At 39.0% G+C, this 27,658-nt stretch overlaps 1 protein-coding gene across 12 annotated transcripts in view; it reads left to right on the plus strand.

The window, feature by feature from the left end:
- PLEC (plectin) overlaps positions 1-27,658 on the plus strand; it is a 1,553,583-nt gene that overhangs the window by 1,076,854 nt on the left and 449,071 nt on the right. For all 12 annotated transcript variants that reach the window (XM_044067397.1, XM_044067398.1, XM_044067399.1 and 9 more), the window contains exon 2: positions 22,613-22,674. In XM_044067397.1, coding sequence (XP_043923332.1) covers positions 22,613-22,674 — 62 coding nt within the window. The remainder of the gene's footprint in view (positions 1-22,612; positions 22,675-27,658) is intronic.

Genomic DNA, 27,658 nt, shown 5'->3' on the forward strand with positions numbered 1-27,658 from the left:
CATAAAAACCACACTGTCTTTTGAGGCTTGTTGTATGGTTGAGCATCTAATCTGTGCATTTAAAATTTTTTTCTCACTTCGGTATTTCTTAAATGTCTGAGTCAGTGGGAGAAAAAAATATTTGGTTTTTGATTTCCATGTGTGAGTTTTAAAACACTGCAGATACTTTAAACACTGCAGATACTTTAATTGCTTATTAGCTCAATAAATAAGGACTTTTATCAGGTACTAATGCTGGCTGTATTGGTCCAGTAAGTGGTACTGCATTTCTTTTAGTGCCCTGAACCCATTCAGTCTAGTGACTGCATGAGCCTGATTAAAAAAAAGTGCTTGGTGAATTACTCCATTGCTAGATTTATAATATGTTTTGTGTGTCTTGGTAAGATTTTTAATGGGGTTAGTAAGAACTAGTGCATAGGTTACATTACTCACCTTTGCTTGTTAATAGGTACTTCTGGCACTCAATTACTCGTCTTTCTTTCTTTCATCCTACAAAGTCTTTGGAATGTTTGTTTTCATTATGAGCATTCATGCTTAAATTTGCTTTTTGCAAGTATGGCTAGAACACATTTCATTTACGTATGATATTAAAACATTGTTACATGTGGTTTGTCACAGTTTGAAAACCGAGCTGATCATGTCTTTTTTGAACTACTAATGTCCTGAAGTATAACAAAAAAGTTGCCAACGTGTTTTATTGTGTGCATTTTGGAGACATGGAAATACTGGGGACATGAGTGATGGCTTGGAAAATATTCATGAAATTAGTAGCCTCTTACAAATCAAGTCTTTGCATTAGAGGCCTTGGCTGTCTAGGAACCCACTATAATCCTGTATATGAGCAGAGATGACTATCCCAGACTGGATACAGTGAGTTAAATGAGCTGTGTTTTATTTGCTGTTAATGTTCCTGCATTCCACTTCATTTTGGTTACCATAGATCCCCAGCCCGAGCTGGAAACCGTCGAGGAAAAAGTTCATTTTGTACAAATGCTCCACTGTATGGGCTCTACAGTAACATGATCTGTGGCTAAGCCACTCTGACTAAGGCTCATAAAATGTAGAGAGCAGGCACTAGTAGCTGGAAATGTAGTCCAACTAGGATTAAGATAACAATGTACTTTTCTTTTTTAAACTAAACTGTTAGTCTCAGGATGCAATGTCCTGCCAAATAGTATTTTCACCTCTTGTCAGTTTATGTGAAAATATTTTGTTGACTGTGGGTTTGAGGGTTAATAGTTGCAAGAAGGGTAAGTGCTGATTAAAAGGTAAAAAGCTGCTGCTACACTTACAATGTTCCTGTGTTTTTATGGGGCAGAGGATTTCTGCTCATTTCAGCTTCTTTGGAATATTCCACAGTGTTATGTGGCAGTGTAATGACTTATCTGTTTAATTTGTACATCGCCTCTGCTTATTTGTAGTACAGTCCCTCAGGAACCCAAACACAGTTCCCTTGTTTGTAATGCAGAGTATCATCCCTTTTCTCCTGTCTTTCTTTGTGATCCAGACTAAATTGTCACCAACCACTGCCCTAGGTTATTCGACACTGGTTCATTTTATATGTTTTTATTCCCTAAAATGGGAGCCAGTGGGTACATTTTCTACCCTTCAGCTGCTCTGTACTTTCTTCTTTTCGTTTCATTTTCAAGGTGTTCATAGTAACTAGCATAAATATTTGGCCAAGCAAAGAATCTTAATGAGAGACCCCCCTCCATCCTGTATGATGGAACAAGACCTGAGAAGATAGTCTCTATCTTTGTACCACATGACCTGTTTGGTAAGTAAGACGAACACCACTACAGTACCTCCCACCCCAGTCCTAGCTATGAGAGGTGGTAGATGATGGCACTAAATCTGTCACCATACTAAATGCCTTTAGCATGTCTGTAAACAGGCTATAGCTTTTTTTAGATGTGTTGGAGGCTTAATGTACTCATTTTAATACCACTCTAATGAAACCAGCTTAGAGGTTAAGTTGAATGTTGTTTATATATAACCCATGCTGATGTGTCCCAAATGTATTGTGTTTTCTATGTAACCAATTGAGGTGTCGCAAGATTCTCAAAAATGTTTAAAGTAAGAGCTACATTTGATCTGTTTATTAGTCCCTATTCTGACTTCTTAAACAGTGATATTTAGCACTGTGTTTTTCCATTCATTTTGAAAGGAACATTGCATTGTAGAACTGATGTGTTAAAGAATTGACCACATAAAATACTGAACTTCAAAACTCTATCTGCAGCTACTGACGGTACATTTTCAGCAGATAACAAAAGTTAAAAACCCTTGACAAGAAACTGAGTAAATTACACAATATGATCTAGTAACCTAGGTGAATTAAGTATACATTGGAAATCATGGCCGTTTCAAGATGGCTGGTAGTAATCTTTGCTTTAATTTCAAACCTAGCAGAAAAATAGTGTAGTGCATGAAGTGCAGTGATTGCACTCTTGATATTGTGGAGAAAAAAAAACACAAGCATTTCTATAGCCCAAGACCCTGATCTTAATTGCTAAACACCGCTGCTTAAGCTGTTATAATCCGTCATCAAGCAAGGCAGTAAAACCTTGCACTAATGGCCAGCAAATGAGTGGCAGAATTAAAACCAGCTTTTTTCCTGCAGTCTATCTGTGCCATTAAGTTGTCCCAGGCTTTCTTTCTGTAATATAAGAAATGTTACACTGTCTTTTTTGACAACATTCTCTAAGGACTTTACAGCTTTAAAAGCTGCATACATACTTTGTGCTTTTTTTCTTTTTTGCTAGTGCTAGTAGCAGATGAAGCTCCCTGCACTACAAAGAATATGATCAGGTCTCCATTCATAACTCAACAGTATGTGTTTTTGACATGGATGCCATGATTCACCTGCTGAGTTTCGCTGTCAAGGTGAATGTAATGCCATCCATCATCTTTTGAACACACAATAGGAGAGAGATGATTGGAGACCTGAACATAATTCTTTGTAGTGTTCTTGTTTCTCTGGCATCTGCATAAAAATATACCAGGCATTTGAATTGTTAGCTTTGCTATTGATGAGTCTTGACATCCAGTAATTTTATTTTTGTTTCCTGTCATTTGAGGAACAGAGTTGTAGAGTGGAATAGACAATGTTGATATTAAGCTACTAAGAGAGCTGCAAACATTTTTATGGGAAGGGGACACTATAACAAATTAGCAGTTTCTTGAACTGTAGCTTCACGTGCATCACAAGCAAACTAAATACCAGAGGCTGTATACACTAGCCACATCTAATAAGTAAGCATATCGCTTTTTGGAAAATTGGCTTATTTGGTCGTATGATTGTTTTTGTAAACTTATTTGGCATTTAATACTAATGCCAAAGAAATGATCTGTTCCTGAGCTGTCCTCTGACAATCCTGATACTTTCATCCACTCAGCAGTGTGCATGTGCTGCAAAAACATCACATAGTCCGCTTCCTTGTCGCCAGCACAACATTATTGTAATATTACTGCATTAGCACAACATTATTGTAATATTACTGCTAGAAATGCCTACAGTTGAAGTATACAGGTGTAATGACCACAATCTACATGACACAGTCAATATAATGTAAGTAGAAGCTTTTGACAACTTTACGTTTTAGCTGTCTCAGTTAGGCAAACAGGACCCTGGAAGTGGGGTAAAGCATTGTCTCTGATTACTGACAGAAGTCATACTTCCAGTTTGGGAAGTTTTTTCTTACTGATTTTAATGAGATCTTTTTTGTCTAACATGGTTCCTTCAGTCTTATTGCAGAAGTTTTCACGGAGTCCTGCTGTCTACTGATATTTTAGTGTGTTGAGAGAACCACACCACTGTGCTGCCTCCTTTCTCCCTGATTTATTAGCAGGGGTTCAGTTGTTTGCTCTCTTGGTTTATGTTGAAATATCTCTTAATGGGAACAGCACACAGAGGCATCACTTTTGTGATGCCAACTCTTTTGTGAATGTCTGGCTTCCACTGGCTGGGATCTCGGCTATTACATAATGTAGATGGTTTTTAGTAGTTTCTTTGTTTGGTTTAGATTCTTCCAGCAATTACTCTTATTAAAAGTAAAATAAGTCCTACAGTCTAATGCTAAAAGTATAAGCACATGTTCTCAAAGATAGTTCCTTTACCATAATGAAAGCAATGTTTGTCTCTTTCTGACATGGTAAAACTGCTGCTACCAGCATGGTAGGTGACACCCCTAATACCGATGGTTTAGTCCAGTATAAACGTAAAGGGGCTGTTCTGAAGGAGGAGGACCAGACGAAGATGATTATCAGCTTTACATGGAAGAATTATAAAGCTCAGTATCAAGTCTCTTCCTTAGTTGAAGGTTAAGTGATGGGAAGAGGTACATTGTATCCCACTCTGCCTGCGCTAGTTAGATTGCCTTAGGGCCTGCTAAGGTGTCCCCAGTGACCACCTTTCATGGTTAGCTGTGTTTCTGTATTTCATGGCATGTGTTTTTTTTTTTTTTTTTTTTTTTTTTATATATAGTAACTTATACATTTTGTGTTGTTCTAAAGCAGGCTACTTAGAAAAAAAGTTTTCCTTGGGACCTACATGAGAATAAGAAACAGTACTGATAAGTTACAGCTGTTCGGTCCCAATCAGATGTGTGTGTTTAGAAAACTTTGACTTGGGATTTGTTTGTGCAAAGCACATTTCAGAGCCCTACTTTTATTTATTTATTTACTTACTTATTTAATTACTTACTTATTTATTTACTTACTTACTTTATTTATTTTACTCCTTGGTTAATCAGGTAAAGGTTGGTCTCTTTGATCATTTTCAGGCATGAAAATACCCCAAAAGGGTAAATTGAGTATATGGGCAAACTAAAATAGCCAATCAAGTAACATGACTTTGGGAGGTGGGAGAAAAACAATGTAGATGGAAAAAACCCAGGCAGACCTACGAGACATGAAGAGAACATGCAAACTAAATACAGGCAGTAACCCAAATTCAGGATTGAACCCAGGACACTGGAACTGTGTGACAGAGATCATGACAGCTGACATGAGCCACCATGCATGCTGAAACCCATGGCCGGCCTTAGGCATAGGCGAACTAGGCAACCGCCTAGGGGCTATACAGGCTGGCCTCATAAAGGTGCAAATTTAATGAAATTGTTTTCTCCACTGCATGTTTTTTTTACTTTTCCTCCACATTTCTGCCCATTCGGTAGCGCTGCCCCCCACTTCCGTAATCTAAGCATGACTTCACCAGCCCGTACTGTATTCTTCCTCCCTCCCTGCTGCATCTGTGCCAGGTAGCTACTCTTCTTTCTCGAGATTTTTCTTTTCTGAAACCATGTAATTTAAGCTGTGGTAACTTCAGTTATCATAAAGTTAGTCTAGTAGCAAAAGTATACACATTTCTCAAGAATTCTACATACTTTTTTATGGATTTACCTTCCCAGTGACTTTAGCCTGTAAAGGTGACCCCAGTGACCACCTGATGGTAGCTGTAAATGTTTTCATCTCACATTGCTGCAGTTATAACCTGTGGTATCCGCTGTCCTCGGTCGTTTGAATACCAAAGTGTTGGGAAGACGGTCATTGTCGCCAGTCTGACGCAGTTGTGCCTGGTACTAAAGCGCTGTCCCCATACCTCAGTCTTTGTTCCCTGCGTGGTCTGATTCAGAAGCAGTTTTTTTTTTTTTCTTTTCGTACTTAAATTTTGTTTTTGGTTTCAGAGCAAGACCTACTTGAAAGTTTTCCTTGGGAATATTTTGTTTCTTACTTAGTTAATCCGGATGTCCAAAATGAATAATTGTGTTTCTGGGAAACAGATACCTCATAGGATTACCAACTCTTTGTATTCCTTTTTGGGCCTGAGCACTTATTCGGTTTCCCTTTTTAATTTAATAACTATTACTAGGTTAGATTGTGCTTGGTTGATCGAAGCGTTGTAATTACAATTTTCGCGGAACATACCCCAGCTACGGCTAAATGAGTAAGCAAAAAAATAGCCTCAAGTAACATGAGTGGGCGGTCGGAGCCGATTCTGTAGAAAAACGCGGCAGGGATCCAGCCGAGGTTTCAGCTGAGTCTAAAGGGGAGCCTTTAGTATCCAGGATTGGCTTCTCAGGAGTCAGGTGGCTGTGGGGCCTCTCAGGTGACTGAGCCCTTCTTGCATGGTGTTAGGCCTTCTACCTGTCTCTAAGGTACCTTCCAAGGCAGGCCTGGTTTGTCTTCCTCGGTGTCCCCATGGGTTGAAAGGTTCTGACTTTTACTCCATATGCTGAAATTGGCAGAAGATTTTTCCTTAAACATTTCTTGCCCCTCCAGATAAGGCCCTAGGTTGGAGCCAGAGGTGAATGATTCGCAGCATCCTCTGATTCTCGAGTCTTCGCTAGACATTAGGTTTTTCCCTTTATTCTGATTCAGATGCAGGGGTTCACCCTTTCTGCTCTCTCGGGATTTTTCTTTTATGAAACCCTGCATTGGATGAGGGAGCATTTTATGGGAAGGTCGGATTTCTCAGGTCTGGAGTTAGGGAATTTTGTTTCCCACAGAAATAGGCCCTTGCTATCCTTTTTTTTGCATTTGTTCAGGATGATTATCTGAGTTCCCCTTAACCCGGGAAATTCTTTGCCTCCTTCATCTTTACCAGACAGGTATTCGGTCTGAGGTGAAACATATTTCAATAAGAGTCCTAGCTGATCCTGAAACATTACCCAGTGATTTAAGGGTGTCAGGGCTTCTGTTGTAAAGAATCCAGTTCCTATGGATAAAGATTCTAGAGTTTGGATAGGTGGGGTAAAAAGTGTATCCCTCTTCCATAGCAATGAGGGCTTTGAATTGCCATTTCATATGCTGAAGTACAGAATTTTCTCAAACGTCAGTTAAAGTCTAAGGTAGATGCTTTGGCAGAGGGCTAAAGTGTAAGGAATTGCAGGATTTGTTCATGTCTGATCAGTGGGAAAGCATTCTTTGGTGTGTTTTTGATGCTCTTGGGTTCTTCCGGGTTGGGTCTGCCTGGTCAGTTATTAAGAGGCATGCCTGGTTAAAGGGTCAGACTTGGGTCAGAGCATGTTAACTCCATTTTGGATGTCCTTCAGTCTGAAGTTTGTTTGGTTCTCTGTGGAGTCAGTGTGCAGATAAGGGAAGAGAATGTAAGTCTATGCAGACTGTCAGGATTTTTCCATCAGCCCTAATTTAGCAGAAATTGCCTACTAAGGGATGGGCTTATCCTTCTTCTGATTTACAGTCTAGGGTCAGATCTAGACGTGGTAGGGGCAGAGCTCATGCTCAGGTTCTTTCAGGCCTAGGACTTGGAGTTCCCTGCACAATCTTCAGGTGAGGGCAGGGGCCAGCCTTTCTAAACAGACCCAATGACCTGATCAGCTGCCAGATCCTCCTGTCTGGCAGCTCCTCTGGGAGGAAAGTTGGCACTTTTCAGCAAAATTGGCTTTTAGTCACCCAGGACAAATGGGTGTTGGACATTATAGATCGAGGCTACAAGTTTTATTTCCACCTTGCCTCCTTTCAAAGGCATGCCAGACGCTCCTCCTCAGCAAAGGTGGAGGCTCACAAACAGATTTCTTTACTTCTAAAATGGGGCTATCAAGGTCCTCTGTCAGAAGTAGGCCTAGGATTTTATTCTGCTGCTTGTACCAAAGAAAGGAAACACTTGGAGGCCAATTCTGGATTTGTCTATTCTAAACACATACCTGGACATTCCAAAATTCAAGATGTTAACTTTGCAACAACTTCTGCCTCTGTGGCAAAGATCACTGGATGGTAACTCTGGATCTCAAAGAGGCTTATCTTCACTTTTCCTATCAGGCCCAGCTGCAGGAGTTTCCTGCATGGGCTGGGACTTTACATTATCAGTTCTCTGCATTGCCCTTGGTTATCTACTGCACCAGGGTGTTCACAAAGGTATGGCTCCAGTGATAGCCTTCTTAAGGTTAAGAGGAATACAAATTTATCCTTATTTGGACGATTGCCTGATTCTTGCTCAAGACAAAGAAAGTTACTTCACCATCTACAGTATGTTATGGCAGTGTTAAGGTGCCTAGGGTATTCTGTGAAGAACAAAGTCCAGTCTAGTACCCTCTCAGGACATGTGCTTTCTGGGTGTGAGACTGAATACAGCCTCTCAGATGGCTTTTGACCCCGGACAAACAAAGAAATCTTACCCTTTACTTCCAACAATTGTCTCACGGTCCAGGCTGACTGCAAGGACAGTCCTTCAAGCCTTGGGGTTCATGGCATCTTGTATTCTGGTGCTTCCCAATGCCAAACTGCGTATGAGGAAGCTACAATGGTATCTCAAAAGTGTATGGACTCAACACTGCCACGATTTGGACACTGTCATTCAGATAATACCTTGCATTCAAAGGAATTTTGTGGTGGGCTCAGGAATGTCACCTAAACAAGGGACTCTCTGTGACCCGACCAGAGGCGAGTCAGATCTTAACGACAGATGCCTCAGACAGGCTTGGGAGCACACTCAATGGAAAATGGGTTCAAGACACGTGGCCTGCCAGACCTCAACATTTGCTTATCAACATGAAGGAGATGTTAGCAGTCCAATTTGCATTGATGGCTTTCAAGGATCTACTTCACCAGGACAGTGTTGATTCAAACAGACAACACAACGTCATGTGGTACATCAACAAGCAGGGGAACCCATTACGCACTCTTTGCAGACAAGCTATGATTTTGTGGGAGACTGCTCTCAGTTTGCACCTCACTCTTCAGGCAAGGTTTCTGCCAGGAGCACAGAACTCCTTAGCAGATGTTTTGAGCAGACAGATGGTGGATCCCCACGAGTGGAAATTGGATCCTCATGTATTTCAACAGTTGACAGTGGCTTGGGGGACTCCAGACATAGATCTGTTCGCTTCTCCACTAAATTTCCAACTGCCAAAGTTTTGCACAAAGATGTTTCACCCAAAAGCTTGGAAAGTGGATGCTCTATCATTCAGTTGGAACAACCTTCAGTTTATGCCTTTCCTCCTCTGCCTCTCCTTCCCAAGGGGCTCTGGAAGGTCAGACAGGACAAGCCTTGCATGATTCTAATAGCTCCAGATTGGCCACGCAGCACTGGTACCCTCTGCTGAGGAGTTTAGTACGGAGCCTCCTTGGCCTTTGCCTTAATTCCACACCTTTTGTCCCAGGCAAGCAATCATTTCTCAATGTCAGGATTCAGTCCCTGCATCTGACAGCCTGGCATATTCTGTTTTAGACCCTGGGGGGTCGCAGCTTCCTCAAGTTTTGAATGTCATTTTGGAGGCCAGACGGCCTAGTACAAGGAAAGTTTATGCTGATAAATGGAGGAGATTTTTTCTTTGGAGCAAAACAAAGAGCTTTGATGTTTCAGTGCCTAATTTGAGTGTTTCACTTCAATATCTTACAGAATTATTAGACAAGGGTTTGTCTTTCTCCTCTGTAAAAGTTCATGCTGCAGCCATTTCTGCTCACTATGACTGTGACCCACCATTATTCTCTCATCCTTTGTTTAAGCAATTTCTTAGAGGGGCAAAGAACATAAGACCCCCACGTAGAGCTCCTACTCCTTCCTGGGATCTCAATTTTGTGTTGGAAAAGCTCACTTTACCTCCTTTTGAACCTGCAGCTACTTGAGTTGAAGTTTTTGTCTTGGAAGACTGCTTTTTTGTTGGCCATTACGTCTGCTAGAAGGGTATCTGAATTACAGGCTCTAATGGCAGTTGAACCCTTCCTGATATTTCATAAGGATAGGGTATCATACGTACTAATCCTACTTTTATGCCTAAAGTGGTTTCTAATGTGGCCTTGAACCAATCTATTCATTTGCCTACATTTTATGCTGATCCCCAAAATAAAGGGGAAAAAATTTTGCATTCTTTGGATATTCACAGGCAGTTACGTTATTATTTGAGCAGAACTAAAGGGTTCAGACAGTCTCAACAGTTATTGTTTCTTTTGCTTTGGGTCTCAGGAAAACCTGTTTCAAAACAAACTATTTCTAAGTGGATTGGCCATTGTATTGCTTTTGTTATTCTCATCATGGTAAGGAGGTTCCGCTGGAATCAGACCTCATTCCACTAGGGCTACTGCCACTTCTACTGCTTTTTAAGGAGTAGCTACTAAGGATATTTTGGAGGCAGCTACTTGCAGTTCAGTGCACACTTTTTCTAAACATTACCATCTTCCCCTTTATTCCAAATCTACGGCTGGGTTTGCCACTGCAGTTTTACAGGGCCTGTTAGCAGCTCCTAATGCTATCTGATTTTGCCAACCTCCCTTTACCTCTGCTTTTGGATTCTACCCACAGGTTATGACTGCAGCAATGTGAGATGAAGAACATAGTACATTTTTGTACCTACCATAAATGTAGATGTTCAAGATCCACATTGCTGCAGTCCAATCCTCCCTCCTTCCCTCTGTAGTTGGGGTGTCTATGGCTCGGGGTTGGATTGGGATTGGGTATCTTAAACCTATCATCAAAAAAAGGGGGTTTTAGACAACTGGGAGGGTTGTGCTGCCCTCTAGCATTGGACTGACCACAGCATAATAAGAACTGAAGATAGTGCCAGCAAAGTACCCCTTTTCAGTGAATTCCTGGGGAGGTACAAAAAGAAAATGTGATGCAAAGTACAAATAATAATCAAAATAATCAGATGTGATATAAAATGTGGTATTGTAGGCATGAATGTTTACAAAGAAATAGCAGCTGTTTTGTACACCTCAGTACTAATACACAGTTCTGTCAGTCTGGAGTAGTTTGGGACAATGTTTCAGTTAAGCTAGAAGTAAATGCTTTTGAGTGGAAAATACAAGACATTGTAGCAATATTTAAGAAAACTATGCTGGTGAGATAAATAGATCAGTAAGAGGTGAAGATATATTTATTGGGTTGGAGAGCATATGCAAAGACTGTTATTGAACTAATGATGCTTTATTGTGATTTTGAAAGACACTACATTCTGAATTTGCATCAGATACAGAATTCCATAGTTTGAAGATGGTGCTGGAGTATAGTGAGTTGCCAGCAGTGGTTTTAGGTTTTAGTTATATTCAGTAGTAGTTTCCCTTTGGAGCCTAAGGGTTTGCTAAGGCTTTATAAGCATGCTCAGGCTTGGACAACTTTCTGGAGTTCATGGGCTGACAGTAGTTGAGTGTAAGAAAGTGGGTAGTTTGAGGCAGTTAATGGCTATGCAGTGGTGGGTCCAACTAGGTAGGTGGGATACGAATTTGGTTGTTTGCTGTTACAGTGGTTGTTAAACTTGTGAAAACTGGAGCAACATATAAGATCGCGGGTATTAGGTAGGCTGTGACAATACGAATCCTAGCAGTTTCATGTGAAGAAATGTTTTGTTTGTAAAAGCTGTCTAGCTTTTGGCTTGTTGAAATTCACTACTGTGATGGAACTTTCCCCCTGGGCCTCCACTGAATATGTGCTCTGTCTAGTTCAACTTTCCCAGTCAGTAAATTCAAGTAAGTACATATTTTTTATGGTTCGTTGGAAATGGTAATTATATTTCGCTTGGTTTTCTATTGTAATTTGGTGTGTGATGTCCTTAACTTTTGTTATTCACAAAGGTTGTTGTGAAGTGGTATTTTGCTGAAGTCTGAAATCAGGTCCATCGTGATAAGTTATATATTTTCATCTAGTTCTCTCATTCTTGTTAAATGCAGTCTTGCTCGCATTGTAACTATCTGACCTTTTCTCTAACATTGGCTCTACACCAACATATAAGCATTTCAAGTGGTCAGCTCAAATTTACAGTAGTTGCTGTGCTACTGTGTGGTTTCAAAGAAGGGTGCATTTCTGTCTGGTGTGACAGCCTGGCGATTCTGTTTTAGACCCTGGGGGTCGCAGCTTCCTCAAGTTTTGAATGTCATTTTGGAGGCCAGATGGCCTAGTACAAGGAAAGTTTATGCTGATAAATGGAGGAGATTTTTTCTTTGGAGCACAACAAAGAGCTTTGATGTTTCAGTGCCTAATTTGAGTGTCTCACTTCAGTATCTTACAGAATTATTAGACAAGGGTATGTCTTTCTCCTCTGTCAAGGTTCATGCTGCAGCCATTTCTGCTCACTCATGACTGTGACCCACCATTATTCTCTCACCCTTTGTTCAAGCAATTTCTTAGTGGGGCAAAGTACATAAGACCCCACGTAGAGCTCCTACTCCTTCCTGGGATCTCAATTTTGTGTTGGAAAAGCTTACTTTACCTCCTTTTGAACCTGCAGCTACTTCAGAGTTGAAGTTTTTGTCTTGGAAGACTGCTTTTTTGTTGGCCATTACGTCTGCTAGAAGGGTATCTGAATTACAGGCTCTAATGGCAGTTGAACCCTTCCTGATATTTCACAAGGATAGGGTCTCACTACGTACTAATCCTACTTTTACGCCTAAAGTTGTTTCTAATGTGGCCTTAAACCAATCTATTCATCTGTCTACATTTTATGCTGATCCCCAAAATAAGGGGGAAAAAATTTTGCATTCTTTGGACATTCACAGGCAGTTACGTTATTATTTGAGCAGAACTAAAGGGTTCAGACAGTCCCAACAGTTATTCATTTCTTTTGCCTTGGGATCTCAAGGAAAACCTGTTTCAAAACAAACTATTTCTAAGTGGATTGGCCATTGCATTGCATGTTGTTGTTCTCATGATGGTAAGGAGGTTCCGCTGAATCAGACCTCATTCCACTAGGGCTACTGCCACTTCTACTGCTTTTTAAGGAGTAGCTACTAAGGATATTTTGGAGGCAGCTACCTGGAGTTCAGTGCACACTTTTTCTAAACATTACCATCTTCCTCTTTATTCCAAATCTAGGGCTGGGTTTGCCTCTGCAGTTTTACAGGGCATGTTAGCAGCTCCTAATGCTATCTGATTTTACCAACCTCCCTTTACCTTTGCTTTGGGATTCTACCCACAGGTTATGACTGCAGCAATGTGAGATGAAGAACATAGTACAGTTTTGTACCTACCATAAATGTAGATGTTCAAGATCCACATTGCTGCAGTCCAATTTACCCTCCCTCCTTCCCCTCTGTAGTTTGGGGTGGCTGTGTGGTTTGTGGTGTATCTATTGTTGCTATTTTGGTGATTGGGTATTTTCTATTTTGGCTATGGCCTTTCTTTTTAAGGCCTTCTGACATCTGGGGCAAGAAAGACTGAGGATATGGCGTCGGTCATGCGCTTTAGTACCACGGCGTACTGACTTCAGATCTGAGCGACCATGACCGACGCCAGCCTAACACTTTGGTATTCGGGCCGACCGAGGACAGCAGACTACCCACAGGTTATTACTGCAGCAATGTGGATCTTCGAACATCTACATTTATGGTAGGTACAAAACTGTACTTTTCTGTATTTCATGGCATGTTTTTTTTTTTTTTTTTTTTTTTTTTTTTTTTTTTTTTTTTTTTTTTTTAAATATAGTAACTTATACATTTATTACATTTTGTGTTGTTCTAAAGCAGGCTACTTAGAAAAAAGTTTTCCTTGGGACCTACATGAGAATAAGAAACAGTACTGATAAGATACAGCTGTTCGGTCCCAATCAGATGTGTGTGTTTAGAAAACTTTGACTTGGGATTTGTTTGTGTAAAGCACATTTCAGAGCCCTACTTTTATTTATTTATTTACTTACTTACTTACTTATTTATTTACTTACTTACTTATTTATTTTACTCCTTGGTTAATCAGGTAAAGGTTGGTCTCTTTGATCATTTTCAGGCATGAAAATACCCCAAAAGGGTAAATTGAGTGTATGGGCAAACTAAAATAGCCAATCAAGTAACATGACTTTGGGAGGTGGGAGAAAAACAATGTAGATGGAAAAAACCCAGGCAGACCTACGAGACATGAAGAGAACATGCAAACTAAATACAGGCAGTAACCCAAATTCAGGATTGAACCCAGGACACTGGAACTGTGTGACAGAGATCATAACAGCTGACATGAGCCACCATGCATGCTGAAACCCATGGCCGGCCTTAGGCATAGACGAACTAGGCAACCGCCTAGGGCGCTGTACAGGCTGGCCTCATAAAGGGTGCAAATTTAATGAAATTGTTTTCTCCACTGCATGTTTTTTTTTTTTACTTTTTCCTCCACATTTCTGCCCATTCGGTAGCACTTGCGCCCCCCCCCCCCACTTCCGTAATCTAAAGCATGACTTCACCAGCCCCGTACTGTATTCTTCCACTCCCTCCCCCCTGCATCTGTGAGTAGCTACTCTTCTTTAGTTTTATTTGAATCATCCAGTGATGCTTTCGTACCGCCCACCTCTCATTCTTTTCTTCATTAATGCGATAGAGGTGGGTGGATCTGTTAGCTTTCTTCACTTCCTGGATGTGTGTGCATCAGTGGCCTGGTTATTTCCACCATGCGGGTGACACGGGAGACAAAGAGCGACTTTTTTTCTTTTTAAATTTCCTTTGCTTTGCAAGAAAATAAGTCCAGTTCTTGAGCTCCGGAAAGCAAATTACTCCTTATCATTCTATTGCTAAAGACATCGTGTATCGTTGACGTGAACATTGATTTCAATTGAAAATGTTTCTCTTGATCTACTTTCATTTCATTCATTTAAAATTCAGGCTTTTTGTCATATATTCTATATGTACTAAACTAAACCACTCAGTTTGGATTAAGGAATAAAACAAACAAAATACTGGCAAAGAAACACTGAGAAACCAAGAACTAAGCCAACAGACTAACCAAGACAAAGCCAGACTGTAGCAAACAAAAAGTGCGTTTTAAGCACTTTTCATTGCTCAAATAAAGCAACTTTCTGAAGAAGTTGCTTTATTTGAGCAACGAAAAGCACTTAAATGCATTGTTGTGTACTTTTGCTGCAGTCTGTGGGTTTTTTTGTCTCTGTTTGTCTGTTGGCTTAGTTCTTGGATTAAGGAATAAGGAATATTACAGTCCTGTACTTCAGGGCAGAATGTCAGCATACCCCTTGTACAGTGTATCAGTCTTTGTCTGGATGGTGGCTTGCTTGTGGTACTGAGTAATGTGCAGTTCATGAACAGAATGTGTGTTCATTGGTACATGCCCGGTGCACTGTTATTCCATCTATGCCTATATCCTTACACTGAAAGTAAATTGAACCAGTTTTATTACCAAAGGAAGGAAATGACCCAAGCCTGCCTTCTTTGGTAAGAGACTATTAATATTTAGTCATGATTATAAACTGTTTGTCAATTACTGCAATATGTTTATCTAGATGTATTCATGGGCTAATAGTAAGCGATCAATGTGGATTTGTGAAGGGAAGGGAAGGCAAACTTTCGATATTTTGAAAATTGAGTCGTCTATAAAAGCGAACACTAGAGAAATGAAATCTTTTGGTGAGAGTTATCTTAGCTGTCAGGATGGAGTTTGACAGGCCCAAGTTGCAGTATTTAATTCAAGCATTGTTAGCACTCTTATATGCAAATGTTTCTGCAAAACTGATCACATTCACAACACTTTATACTGATTTGGTGGCAAAGTTACACAGATGGCTCTAACTGCCTTTCAAGTTAATGGAATAGACACATTAGGGTTGCCCAGTGTCACTGATTCTTTTTGCTTGATACTTGAAACCTATGGTTGTCACTACATGGAAATCCAAAAAGGGAGCAGGAATGTAGAAGAAAATCTCAATCTCTGGGTAATGCTCTCATTTATATGGTTAAGCCAGATGAAAAATTACTTACACGTTTTTGCAAAAAAACAGTTTTGGGTCTTTTTCTGGACATAAGATATATAAAGCTATGATGAGGGCAGTGGGTTTTAGTTACAAGCCACATGGTGAACTGAGATAAGGATTGGGGCTTCTGTGGGGAAATGCCTTCCATAAATTTTTGGGAAGGTGGGTGGGTACATCTCCACATGATTCATTTAGTAAGATGTATGATGAAAGTACAGTTGCATTAAACATCCCATAATTATAGATGTAAGAGTCTATCACCGTCTCAGTACTGATCTTTGGGGTTTCCTGCTATGCAGACACCTGCAACTGGCCCAATTTCCAGAGTTAATACCAAAGTGGACAGCGAACTGTTTTACCTTTTGCTATACTCATCAAGGAAAGTACCTACAACATCTGTCAGGGGACATGCCACAGGAATCAGAGAGGCCGCCACTGTCTTCCTAAAAAGGTGCCCTACTCAGGCCATCCTGGAAGCTGCCACCTGGTCTTCAGTCCACACCTTTGTTAAGCAGTACCATTTAGGCACTGCATCCAGGGATAAGACAGGTTGTGCTACTATAAATCAACAGAACTTTCTGTCTCGGGGGTCTTCAGACAGCTAACCACCTAATTTACAGCTTTGTGATTCCTCCCAAGGATCAGTACTGTAACACTTGACTGTGAAGAACATGGTACAGTTGTGTTACACCTGCCACAACTGTAGATATTCAAGTAGGTGAGTGTTGCAATGCCAACTCCTACCCTCCTTCCCCTCTGTCTGCCTGGTGTCTATGGCTCGGGGTTGGGATTGGGATGGGTATCTTAAACCTATCATCATATCCCCCTCCCTATATTTCTAGTCCACGGTTACTCTGTTCCAGGTTTTAGACAACTGGGAGGGTTGTGCTGCCCTCTAGCATTGGACTGACCACAGCATAATAAGAACTGAAGATAGTGCCAGCAAAGTACCCCTTTTCAGTGAATTCCTGGGGAGGTACAAAAAGAAAATGTGATGCAAAGTACAAATAATAATCAAAATAATCAGATGTGATATAAAATGTGGTATTGTAGGCATGAATGTTTACAAAGAAATAGCAGCTGTTTTGTACACCTCAGTACTAATACACAGTTCTATCAGTCTGGTGTAGTTTGGGCCAATGTTTCAGTTAAGCTAGAAGTAAATGCTTTTGAGTGGAAAATACAAGACATTGTAGCAATATTTAAGAAAACTATGCTAGTGAGATAAATAGATCAGTAAGAGGTGAAGATATATTTATTGGGTTGGAGAGCATATGCAGAGACTGTTGTTGAACTAATGATGCTTTATTGTGATTTTGAAAGACACTACATTCTGAATTTGTGTCAGGTACAGAATTCCATAGTTTGAAGTTGGTGCTGGAGTATAGTGAGTTGCCAGCAGTGGTTTTAGGTTTTAGTTATATTCAGTAGTAGTTTCCCTTTGGAGCCTAAGGGTTTGCTAAGGCTTTATAAGCATGCTCAGGCTTGGACAACTTTCTGGAGTTCATGGGCTGACAGTAGTTGAGTGTAAGAAAGTGGGTAGTTTGAGGCAGTTAATGGCTATGCAGTGGTGGGTCCAACTAGGTAGGTGGGATACGAATTTGGTTGTTTGCTGTTACAGTGGTTGTTAAACTTGTGAAAACTGGAGCAACATATAAGATGGCGGGTATTAGGTAGGCTGTGACAATACGAATCCTAGCAGTTTCATGTGAAGAAATGTTTTGTTTGTAAAAGCTGTCTAGCTTTTGGCTTGTTGAAATTCACTACTGTGATGGAACTTTCCCCCTGGGCCTCCACTGAATATGTGCTCTGTCTAGTTCAACTTTCCCAGTCAGTAAATTCAAGTAAGTACATATTTTTTATGGTTCGTTGGAAATGGTAATTATATTTCGTTTGGTTTTCTATTGTAATTTGGTGTGTGATGTCCTTAACTTTTTGTTATTCACAAAGGTTGTTGTGAAGTGGTATTTTGCTAAGTCTGAAATCAGGTCCATCGTGATAAGTTATATATTTTCATCTAGTTCTCTCATTCTTGTTAAATGCGGTCTTGCTCGCATTGCCGTAACTATCTGACCTTTTCGTTGCCCTAACATTGGCTCTACACCAACATATAAGCATTTCAAGTGGTCAGCTCAAATTTACAGTAGTTGCTGCGCTACTGTGTGGTTTCAAAGAAGGGTGCATTTCTGTCTGGTGTGACCGCACACATGCTTACCATGTAAATATTGTATAACTCTTAAGTAAAAAAGCTGAAATATATCTAGCACAAGTATTTTGCTCTTAGTGCTGCTGTAGCAGCACTAACAGCAAAATACGTTTGCTGGTAGCATCCCTAACAGGGCTGGTTTCCAACAAGCAGATACACATTTCAGTTGGTCCCTTAATTTCTCATCTCTAGCTGCTGCAGTTATGGTTCAACAAGTACGTTTCTCTGCTTGATGATATTTGTGTATGAAACTGCAATGATCTGTTAACTCTACAGTATAAATGCACTGTATTAGAAATATTGGTTTCTTTCTGCACTCACAAATTTGGTCGTTTAACAAAACTCAGAACTGTATCAAAGATTACTTTTAGGTGGCTACATATGTGAATATTTTGTATGTGGTGTAGTTAGTAGATGGGGTCGCACCTGCATAAGCAGTCATCTAGTCTGTTGGGGCTGTAGGGAGCCATGCTATGTGCTGTGATATCATGCTTTGGATTACGGAAGTGGGAGGAGGGCGCAAATGCTGCAGTACAGGCGGGGTTGTGTAGAAAAAAGTAGAGAATGTCTGAGTAGTGGAATTACATAATTTACATTCAAATTTCAGTAGTAAACCTTAGCAACAAGTGTCTTTCTGCAGGACATTGGGAGTGGGGGTTTTACAAATGTGTAGCTGTACTAGACCAAATGATAACGTAAATATCAATGCACCTTGCAAAAAACAGTTAATACTGTCTTTCATGACTGTAGATAAACTCTCTACACTAGCAACAGATCAAGCAGGTTTATTAAGGAGAATTCAGCCTTCAATTGCAGTCTTAACTACACTACAAGGTGTCTGTTACAGTATAATTTTTCATGCATTTAAACATTGGAAGAACTGGATTGGCTTTTGTGGGAGTGACCCATCTGTGGGCGTGGCTCAAATAGGGGTGTTCCTTGTATGGTGTGGGTGGGGCTTAAGGGTGCTCCATTGAAGTACTTTGCCTAGGGCACCGTTTCAGCTAAGGCCGGCCCTGAAACCTCTTGTTTTAGGTCCTATTAGTCACAAAAGCAAAAAAGTGTTGTAATCAATACTGATCTACAGAAATACTTTTAAAGTGCTGTGAGTTGCAAAGTATATGGAAATATTTATTTACATCTTGATAGGTGTATGTCTGAGAGTGGTCAGCATCAATAGCTGAAGCTTTTTATGTGCTCAGTTTTGCTTTATGTAGGATGTACCAGGTAACCATCTGGTATGCAAGGTTGATGAGTAATGCAAATCAATGAAATATACGCATGTGCTCTTGGTCAAATGTGTATGTGTAAGCTAGTGAGGTGATTACAGCTTAAAAAGCAGCAAAAGATTAGCTTTTTGTAATTGAGATTTTTCTATCAGGTTAGGTTGCATGCTTGAAATTAGTGGATGTACTGGTGTCGTGGATCGCTTGGTATTCTAGCTAATGTCTATATGAGCGAGCTTACTACTATAATGTCAACAAAGGTCTTTCAGCTTTGAGTGATAGCACTGCAGGTAAACTTGCAGCTCTGCATGTGTGCACTCGTGGGTATGCAACCATGCATGCTGTCGGGGGCACAGAGTTTGACTGCCTGCCATATATTCACAGCAGAATGGCTTCTAATGAGCAGTATTACCACTGAAGTGCTAAAAATCACAGCATGTGAAGTTCACTCAGAATGTCTTCTTTTAGTGTTTCCCAGAGCTTAAAAAAAAGGAGCAAGATTGTTTTTCATATGTGTTTTTATATGTATATTGTGCCTGTCTTTACCTTTATTGTGCTTTTACTCTTTTTGACTCCTACAAACTTTCAGGATTCTACACTTATTACTCTAAATAATTCTTCCAAATGCTTAAAAACTTTGTCTCCCACTGACTTGGGGATAACAGTAATGTTTTCTACTGCTGATACATTTTCATATGCATCCTTGTTTCTACTGGCCGCTTTTGCTTCTCTATTTCATAGTTTGTGTTGGCTCACTTAATGTGACAAAACCTTATTGTTTGGTTTCCCTTTCAGCAGTGTACTTCTTTCCTGGGTAATGTTCATCCACTCTTGCAGAATTCTTTTCATCATTTCTGTATTTTCTTATGTATCAAGCCTGTGATGTATCTTTGTGTAATCAAAAAAGATGTCCTTTTTTTCTAGAATGTGCTTTGCTCCTTAGACATTGCAAAGAGCTCGCCTCTTTTACGATCCCTCTGGAACTTCACTGGCAATCATCCTTTCATTTTCAGTGTACTCCATTTGTTATTACCTTGTTTGCCCTTTTGTGAAGCCAATGTTTTACCCCTACAGTCAACTTGTGACCCCCTCCAACTCTGTCTAATTTATTTAATAAGTTTTTGCCATACCACATCAAATACCATTCTAGAGTCTAGAAAGGCCATGCTTACAGCCTCCCTTTCTCTACATTACCATAGTTACTCTGTCAAAGAATTCTGTTACATTTCTGTTACATTTGTTTGGTAAGACCTTCCTAGTGTGAACACATTCAGAGGTGGGTCCACTACCCTGCTGGCTTCCGTATATTCCAAGATTCTTTCCTTCAACAGTGGTTTCATACGTTCCCCACAACTGATGTCAAACCAAACAAGTCAGTAATTTTTCATCTTCCTTTTGTGAAAAGTTACCACGTCTGCCCTCCTTCCACTCTTCAGGGCTCCTTACCCTTTGGTTTTGTTTACAGGGTTAGCATAGATGCCATTTCTTTCAAAATTCTAGGATGAAGCGGTGAGATTTCATTGCTTTCTTCACCTTTACTCTGAGAGGAGCAGGGTTATTTCCCTCAGCAGCATTTCTGCAAACTGAATATAATAAATCTTCCCTCCTTTCCATTGTAACTGCTGAGCAGGCATTGTTTCTGACAAAGGCCTGTTCTGTGATTGAAGATGCACAAAAAATGTACTGTGTTCTTCCAGGTAGTGTTAATGCCTTTTACAGGAGTACTTCCAAGGCACTGGTCCTGCTTATTTATTTCCAGCGTTCATTTCCTTCATTATTGTTACTGGGCATCTACAAAATTAATAATACTGTACTTGAGACTACATCGTGTTCACCTACTGTCAGAAGCTGGACTCAGTCTGTCACAGCGCACAAGTGGTAATGATGGTAATGCTGTTTTCCATGTACATTGAGTCCCACATTATTTCTGTTTTAATGTTTTCCCTTAAATAACAAAATGTACAAACCTTTTATCTATACATTTTATTTGGTGTATATTGGATCATTCATTCCGTCAAACAGGCACATACTTATTTTCGTTACAGAATACCCAGCTTTCTCCATAATGTGTTGCCAGTTGCCTGTACAGCAAGATAGTCCTTTCATTCATTCTTCCTAATGGTAGTAACTTTCATTTACACACTACCACCATTTTGTCTTGTTGTTGTCTGTCATCATCTGATTGCTTTTAAGTCTTCCAATATTTTTTGTGTGTATTGTCCTCCAATCTTGCAGTAATTACAATTTTGCATTAAGCTTTGCCCTCCCACTTTTGACCATCTAATGTTCTAAAACTGCCAAGTTGTTTTCATTGACTTGCATGCCAAATTGAATTTTTTTTCTCCTGCTTATTTTGGCTTCATTAACTGTTTAGTATGCATACATTACAAAGTATTTTTTCAGTCACCTAGCAGTTTGCATTGTTCTTAATGCATTTACAGCTGCTCCTTGCTTTTTTTAAAATTTAACTGCTAGGTCACAAAAAGCATGTATGTCATGAATGTAAGTCTAAAACTTACAGTGCAGAACATTATGGCGAGTTTCATTCTATGGTCCTGTGTTTGATCCCCTTAGTGTCTATTTGTCTCCTGAGTGAGTCTGCCTGGGCCACCCCAGGAACAGCAGGCACTTGTACATAACTGGCTTGCAAAGTTAACAAGTAAATAAAAACAAAATTCCTAAACAGTACTCTGTATGTCTCCAATCGGATGACTACCATAAAAACCCAAGGCATGTTTTTTTTTTTCCAAACTGAAAAAAATAGAAAATTCCTTGTTGCATAGTGTGCAAGTTGTAACAGTAAACCACATTCCTAGTTCCACATGTCACTTTCTGTTTTCTTTCATTATAGACCAGTGCAATTTAAATCATTAAAAATAAATTTCAGTAGGATAAAACAACCTTAGAAGTAACATTGTTGTGTGAACAATAAGGACTAAGGCAAAAGTAATTTGTTATTGCCTCTGTAGGAAGATCTGTTTAATGTAGAATTGTTCCGATAGTGATCTTTTAGCAATTTTATATAGGTTGGTAGGATTGTAAAACTCATACATGGCAACCTCTTATCTCAAGAAATCTGAACAAAGCCAAAAATAATGGGGGGATACATTTTACATATTGCTCCTATAAACTTAGAAAGTTGGTAGAATAAAAGGTGGTGTGCTAACATGCATTTTCTGAACTAGAACTGTATGAAGTCTGAAACTCAAATGCCTGTCCTTAATTAGTGGCTTCAATCCTCAGCGATTTGCCAGAAAATCACAAATGTTAGCGAGGAACAGATTAAATATATGAAACAAAAATCTGGACTTTCTGAGAAAATCTGGACAGTTGAGAGGTATGGAAATTATTTTTTTTTTCATATCCATTTTGTTGATTCCTTAGTGACACCCTCATACTTTGCATAGTGTTTGTATGGTATCCCACAGTTTCATGTGCCACATTCTCTCTTCAAGAACCAAACTGCAGTTAGGTTGTATGCAGCATCAACTGTCAAACATGGCATCATTTCTAATTATAACCTTTCTCTTCTCTCTAACTTGCAGATGAGAGAGATCGTGTCCAGAAGAAAACCTTCACAAAGTGGGTCAACAAACACCTTATCAAGGTAAGAGATTTTACAGTTTTAATGATCAAATTATTTCATTTGTTTTTAACTATACCTACTTTAGTTACATTAGTAGTGTCACCTAGCCACTCATCACCCGTCACATACTCCCCTTTCATCATTCTGTACTTCAGATGCAGTCCAAGTTTGGTGCAACTTTTTGTATGCAAACAAGTACTTGTTTGCCATAGTTTTCACCAACTTCATGCATTAGGAAGGCAGAACTTTTTTTTTTTCAAATATATTTTTATTGCATTTTTTCTTCTTATTTTAATACAAGAAAAGAATATCACAGAAAAATATAAGAACAGGTACTAAGAATATCAAGTTGCAGTAATCCTATTAAAGTATGTATAACACGAACCATCAGTGTTAAACAATATACAAACTTAATTAACAATCAAGCTGTTCATATTGAGCTATAATGCAGAAAACTACACAAGAGATAATATACACCATATTGAAGTCTGACATTAAAACAGTTGCATCAAGACATTCTAGCCTATCTAACTTACTTTATATCTTGTATTAACTATATACCCTATATACATTGATGTCACCGTGAGTGTTCATCTTATATTGCCATGACCTGCCCATTGTTGTGGGTAAACATTTTACAATACTAAATATCTTTAGCCTCCCTTATTTACATAGAATAATATTGATGTTGTAGTCCCTTGTTCATAAAATCAGTTTTGACCTAAGATTTCTATAAGCGTTCTCCAATGTTTCTGATAGTAGGATAGTTTTCTTTTGGCTTCTTGTAATTAGTTTACTGGCTAATAAGTACTTTATAGACATTCCTTTAAATTCTTCCCATGTGATTTTACATATATCTAACCAGTTTTGGGCTATGTATGATTTCATCATTGCACACAGTGTGACTGTGATGTGTTTTTATTTTCACAGGAAAAATTGTTAGGGAATACATGTAAAATTGCCATATCCAATGACAGGGTAGATTTAATGTATCCTTTTTTTTTCTAACTTGGCTCTTAAACACCATAATTTGTAAACATTCTTGCAGCTCCAAAAAATGTGAAGTGTGTCTGCAATGTTGTTTTGGCATATGGTGCAATAAGGAGAGTGTGAAGGATTAATGTTACTTGGAAAAAGTGGTGTGTGATGAGCATTGTTATTAATCATAATTTGGGTGTAAATTAATTTTTTGAGTGGGGTTAGTTTCAAAGTAAGCTCAATTGCAACAGATTTAGATCTCAAATGTAACAGGTTAATAATTTGTTGATAATAGCTGTATGTCTTGGTTATCTATTTTAATATTCATACTAAATGTGTTAATCAGGTATGTCAATTAGTTGATTATGGTGTTATAACTTTTATGTACTTCAAATCTTTGACTAATGTTTTCAATCGAAAGGCTTTTGACCTAATAGAGATCCCATACTGTGATGTTTTTGATTTTGGGGTACTGAGTTAGGTTTATCATAGTATTTTGTAGTTTCATATTTGGATTAAGGTGTATTGGTTGTCTCAGTGCCAAAGTATCTTTAAGATTTAGGGAGGATACCAGCTTTTGAAATATTAGTATGTTTCTTATGATTATGGGGTGGACCTTAAAATACTTTTAACATCTTAGACTTCAAAAAAGGTACTGCTTTAGGATTTAAATTACATGAGATTAGATGATTGTAATATATTTTAATCCGTAGTGGATACCATGCTTTGTTGAATGGTTCAAAATTTACTATTTGTATAATTCGACTAGCATTTATAATGTTATAGTATGTTTGGAATTCAGGTAGACCTAGCCCCCCTTTTTATTTGGGTAATGTTAATCTGGAATATTTTATTTTTGTATTTTTTGGATGCCAAATAAATTTACCTAGTAGTGTTTCAAGTTTGGAGATGTTTTGGGGTATATTTTGATTAATAGTACTAAAATGAAACAATAAACTTGGAAGAATATTGATGTTAACTATATAGCCATCTTAGGTAGTGGAGATAGAGTGAGATTTAACCATCTCTTAGTGTCCTCAATGATAGTAGTCCAGGTTTTGAGCAAATTGTTTTTAGTCATATATTGGGGGTGAGTGAACATTATGCCCAGATGTTTAAGATTATAATTGACTTTTATTTCAGTTTCAGGGAAGTAGAATTCATTATGTCCTAGAGTATTCAGAGGGAATATGACTGATTTTTTGGGGGTTAATGGCATAATTGGATATTTTTGAAAATGTTTCAATTAAGTTTAATATCTTATTCAAATCTGTATTTGGAAATTCAAAATAGATATTAAAATCATCAGCAAAAGCTGTGTACTTTATTGGGAATTTTGAAATATTCATAAGATGGTGATAAGATCTTTGTGATATTTTAAGAAGTAGATGTTCTATGTATATATTGAACATATATGATGATAGTGGGCATCGTTGCCATGTACAGTTCACAATTTTTATAGGTTTCGATTGCTTTTTATTTATAAATGGTGTTGTCGTGGCATTACTGTATAAAGCCCTAACCATGTTTATATAGTCTTCAGGGATGCTACACTTCTTGAGTATCTTTAATAAAAAAATTTACCCCTGTCAAAAGCTTTGGTTGCATCTACTGAAAGTGCATAGTTAGGGCATTTATCATACACTTTTAAACTAATGATTGAATCAGTGGTAAGTGTATTGTCATTGTTCATAAAACATAGTTATTCAGAAGATATAATGAGAGGTAAGATTTTTTGATTCTACTGGCTAGGACTGTAGAAAGAATTTTGATAGAAATATTTATGAGTGCTACAGGCCTGTAATTATTTGGATTTGATGCAGGAAGGCAGAATTTAAAAGAAAACTACAGTGTACCAGGCCTGTGAATAGGCAAGAAGTCAGTACCCTTGAACACTAATAAAATTGCAATAGACTTTTTCTTTCACTCCACACCCTTTCCTATCAATTTCAGTAGAATAACTCTTTGCAGAGTTGGAAAATGAATGTTGTACCATATGCTTCAAGTGATTTGATGTGTTATGATGCATTTATTATGACTGTAGAAAGCATCCAGACAAAAAAAAATTCTGAATACTAGTATTTCTCTGTACTGCAAATAATTGATAGCTATGTATAATTTCTTCTTTATTATGTAGTTCCTGAAACAGTTGTTTTTCCACTTGCATTTAAAATAAATGTGTTTGCTGAATGGTTTACCCAGAAGGAATGGTAATTTAATGGCAGGCCTGCCGTGGTAGCACTCAAAATTATCTGTTTCCAGTCTGTACTGTGTAAAGGCAGTCTGAAATTAAATCTGCTCATGTCAAAAAATGTCTGTGTATTTCCTGGTGTGTGTGTGTGTGTGTGTGTGTGTGTGTGTGTGTGTGTGTGTGTTTGGGTGCGCATGTTTGCCTGTGTGCAAGCATGCATCACAGTACTTTTATTTTCAGTACTTGTAGCTTTCTTTCTGATATGTAAAGAGTAGGATTGTAGATGTCCATCTTTGTGCAGCTGTTATGGTCATTTTTAAATTTTCTTGTTGTTCCATTTTTTTAAACTTCTTTCCATAGTGTTTTGTCATCTCCTGTATGTTTCCAAGATGGAGTCCATGAAGAACAGTTGTACCTTCATTTAAGGATGACCATGTTTCTTGCATTGCTCTTTGGCTGGATCAGTGCCAGCTAATCCATTAAGAACATTTTAGATACAGCATCATCCCTTTCCCAAGGCTAGTACTTTCATTTCAGTCAAGGAATACAGTTTCTCCATCATTACTGCTTCACTCAACTCATTTATACTCAGGAGCTGTGGCAAGTTACACCTCTAGTAGATTAAAAACATCCACGGATTCCAGAACCTTTTTGTAAAAATTATGTTGAAAACCAGGAAGCAAAAATATATTTATGTCCTAGACAATAAATACTAAGAAGAATGTATAGACAGCAGTGTTGAACGAAATTCAGTTATAGGGCTGGTATTCGGTACACGCAAATCTTTCCGTCCGGAATATAGTGTATTTTGATTCATGAAGATCCAGATTAATAGATTCATAGGTTGGTACTAGGGTATCGGCTCTAGGGCCTATACAAGCCTAGTCATAACAATTCCCGGGCTATTTCTTCCCACACTATTTATTCCCTGGACCCCTGTATAGCAGGGTGACTGACGTGATCCCTGGGCCCTTGTCTAGCAGGGTGGCTGACATGATCCCTGGGGTGAATATTCTTTCTCCTATCCAATCATCAAGGTTCCTTTTGAAGAGGGCCAAAGAGGCGCTCTGCTTGACATGTATGGGCAGTCTATTTCAGAGTCTGGGGAGTCTCTGGGTCAGGAACCTATCCCTCCAGCATGCTTTGTTTATTGTGATGACGAGGTTTAGATCCCTGGAGCGTGTGGCTGTGAGGGATTGGGATTTATTTGTATAGCATGTCCAACAGCTCTGGGTTTGACATGGCCTTGTATGTTAAGCAGAGATCGCCTCGGAGTAGACAATATGCAACAAGAGTATAGCTGGAGTTTTTAAGGCGGTTAGCATAGGGCATCTGCTTTAGGCCTGTAATTCTTTTAGTGAGGTATTTCTGCATCCTTTCCAGTTGTTGCAGATGTCTTGAGAGGTACATATCAAATGGGGCATTGTATTCTATAATGGGTCTAATGAGGGATGAGTACAGTGGGACAATGACTTCCTTTTTTCTGGATGAAAAGCCCTTGGTGATGAGGTGTGCCACAAAGAAAGATTTCCTGACTGTTGTGGCGATGTGGTTATTGAAGGTGAGACCACTGTCCACCTGTGTCCCTAAGTCTCTTATCACACTTTCGGTGTTTAGTGTACTGCCACCTATGTGGTAATTCACAGGTACATGTTTTTCCCAATAGCTCTGGCACCAAGTATCTGTTTCTGTAAGGCTCTTTTGTAGAGTATCCACATCATTTGGGGATTAAGTAATGGCTCCCAGTTTGCAGTCATCTGTGAACTTTGTTAGCCAGAGTCCCTTAGTGTTGACCTGTACTTCAGAGAAGTAGATGTCAAACAAGAGAGATCCCAG

The sequence above is a fragment of the Protopterus annectens genome, chromosome 3.part1 (assembly GCF_019279795.1).
Source record: "Protopterus annectens isolate FY-2018-M chromosome 3.part1, PAN1.0, whole genome shotgun sequence".
Lineage (NCBI taxonomy): Eukaryota > Metazoa > Chordata > Ceratodontiformes > Protopteridae > Protopterus > Protopterus annectens.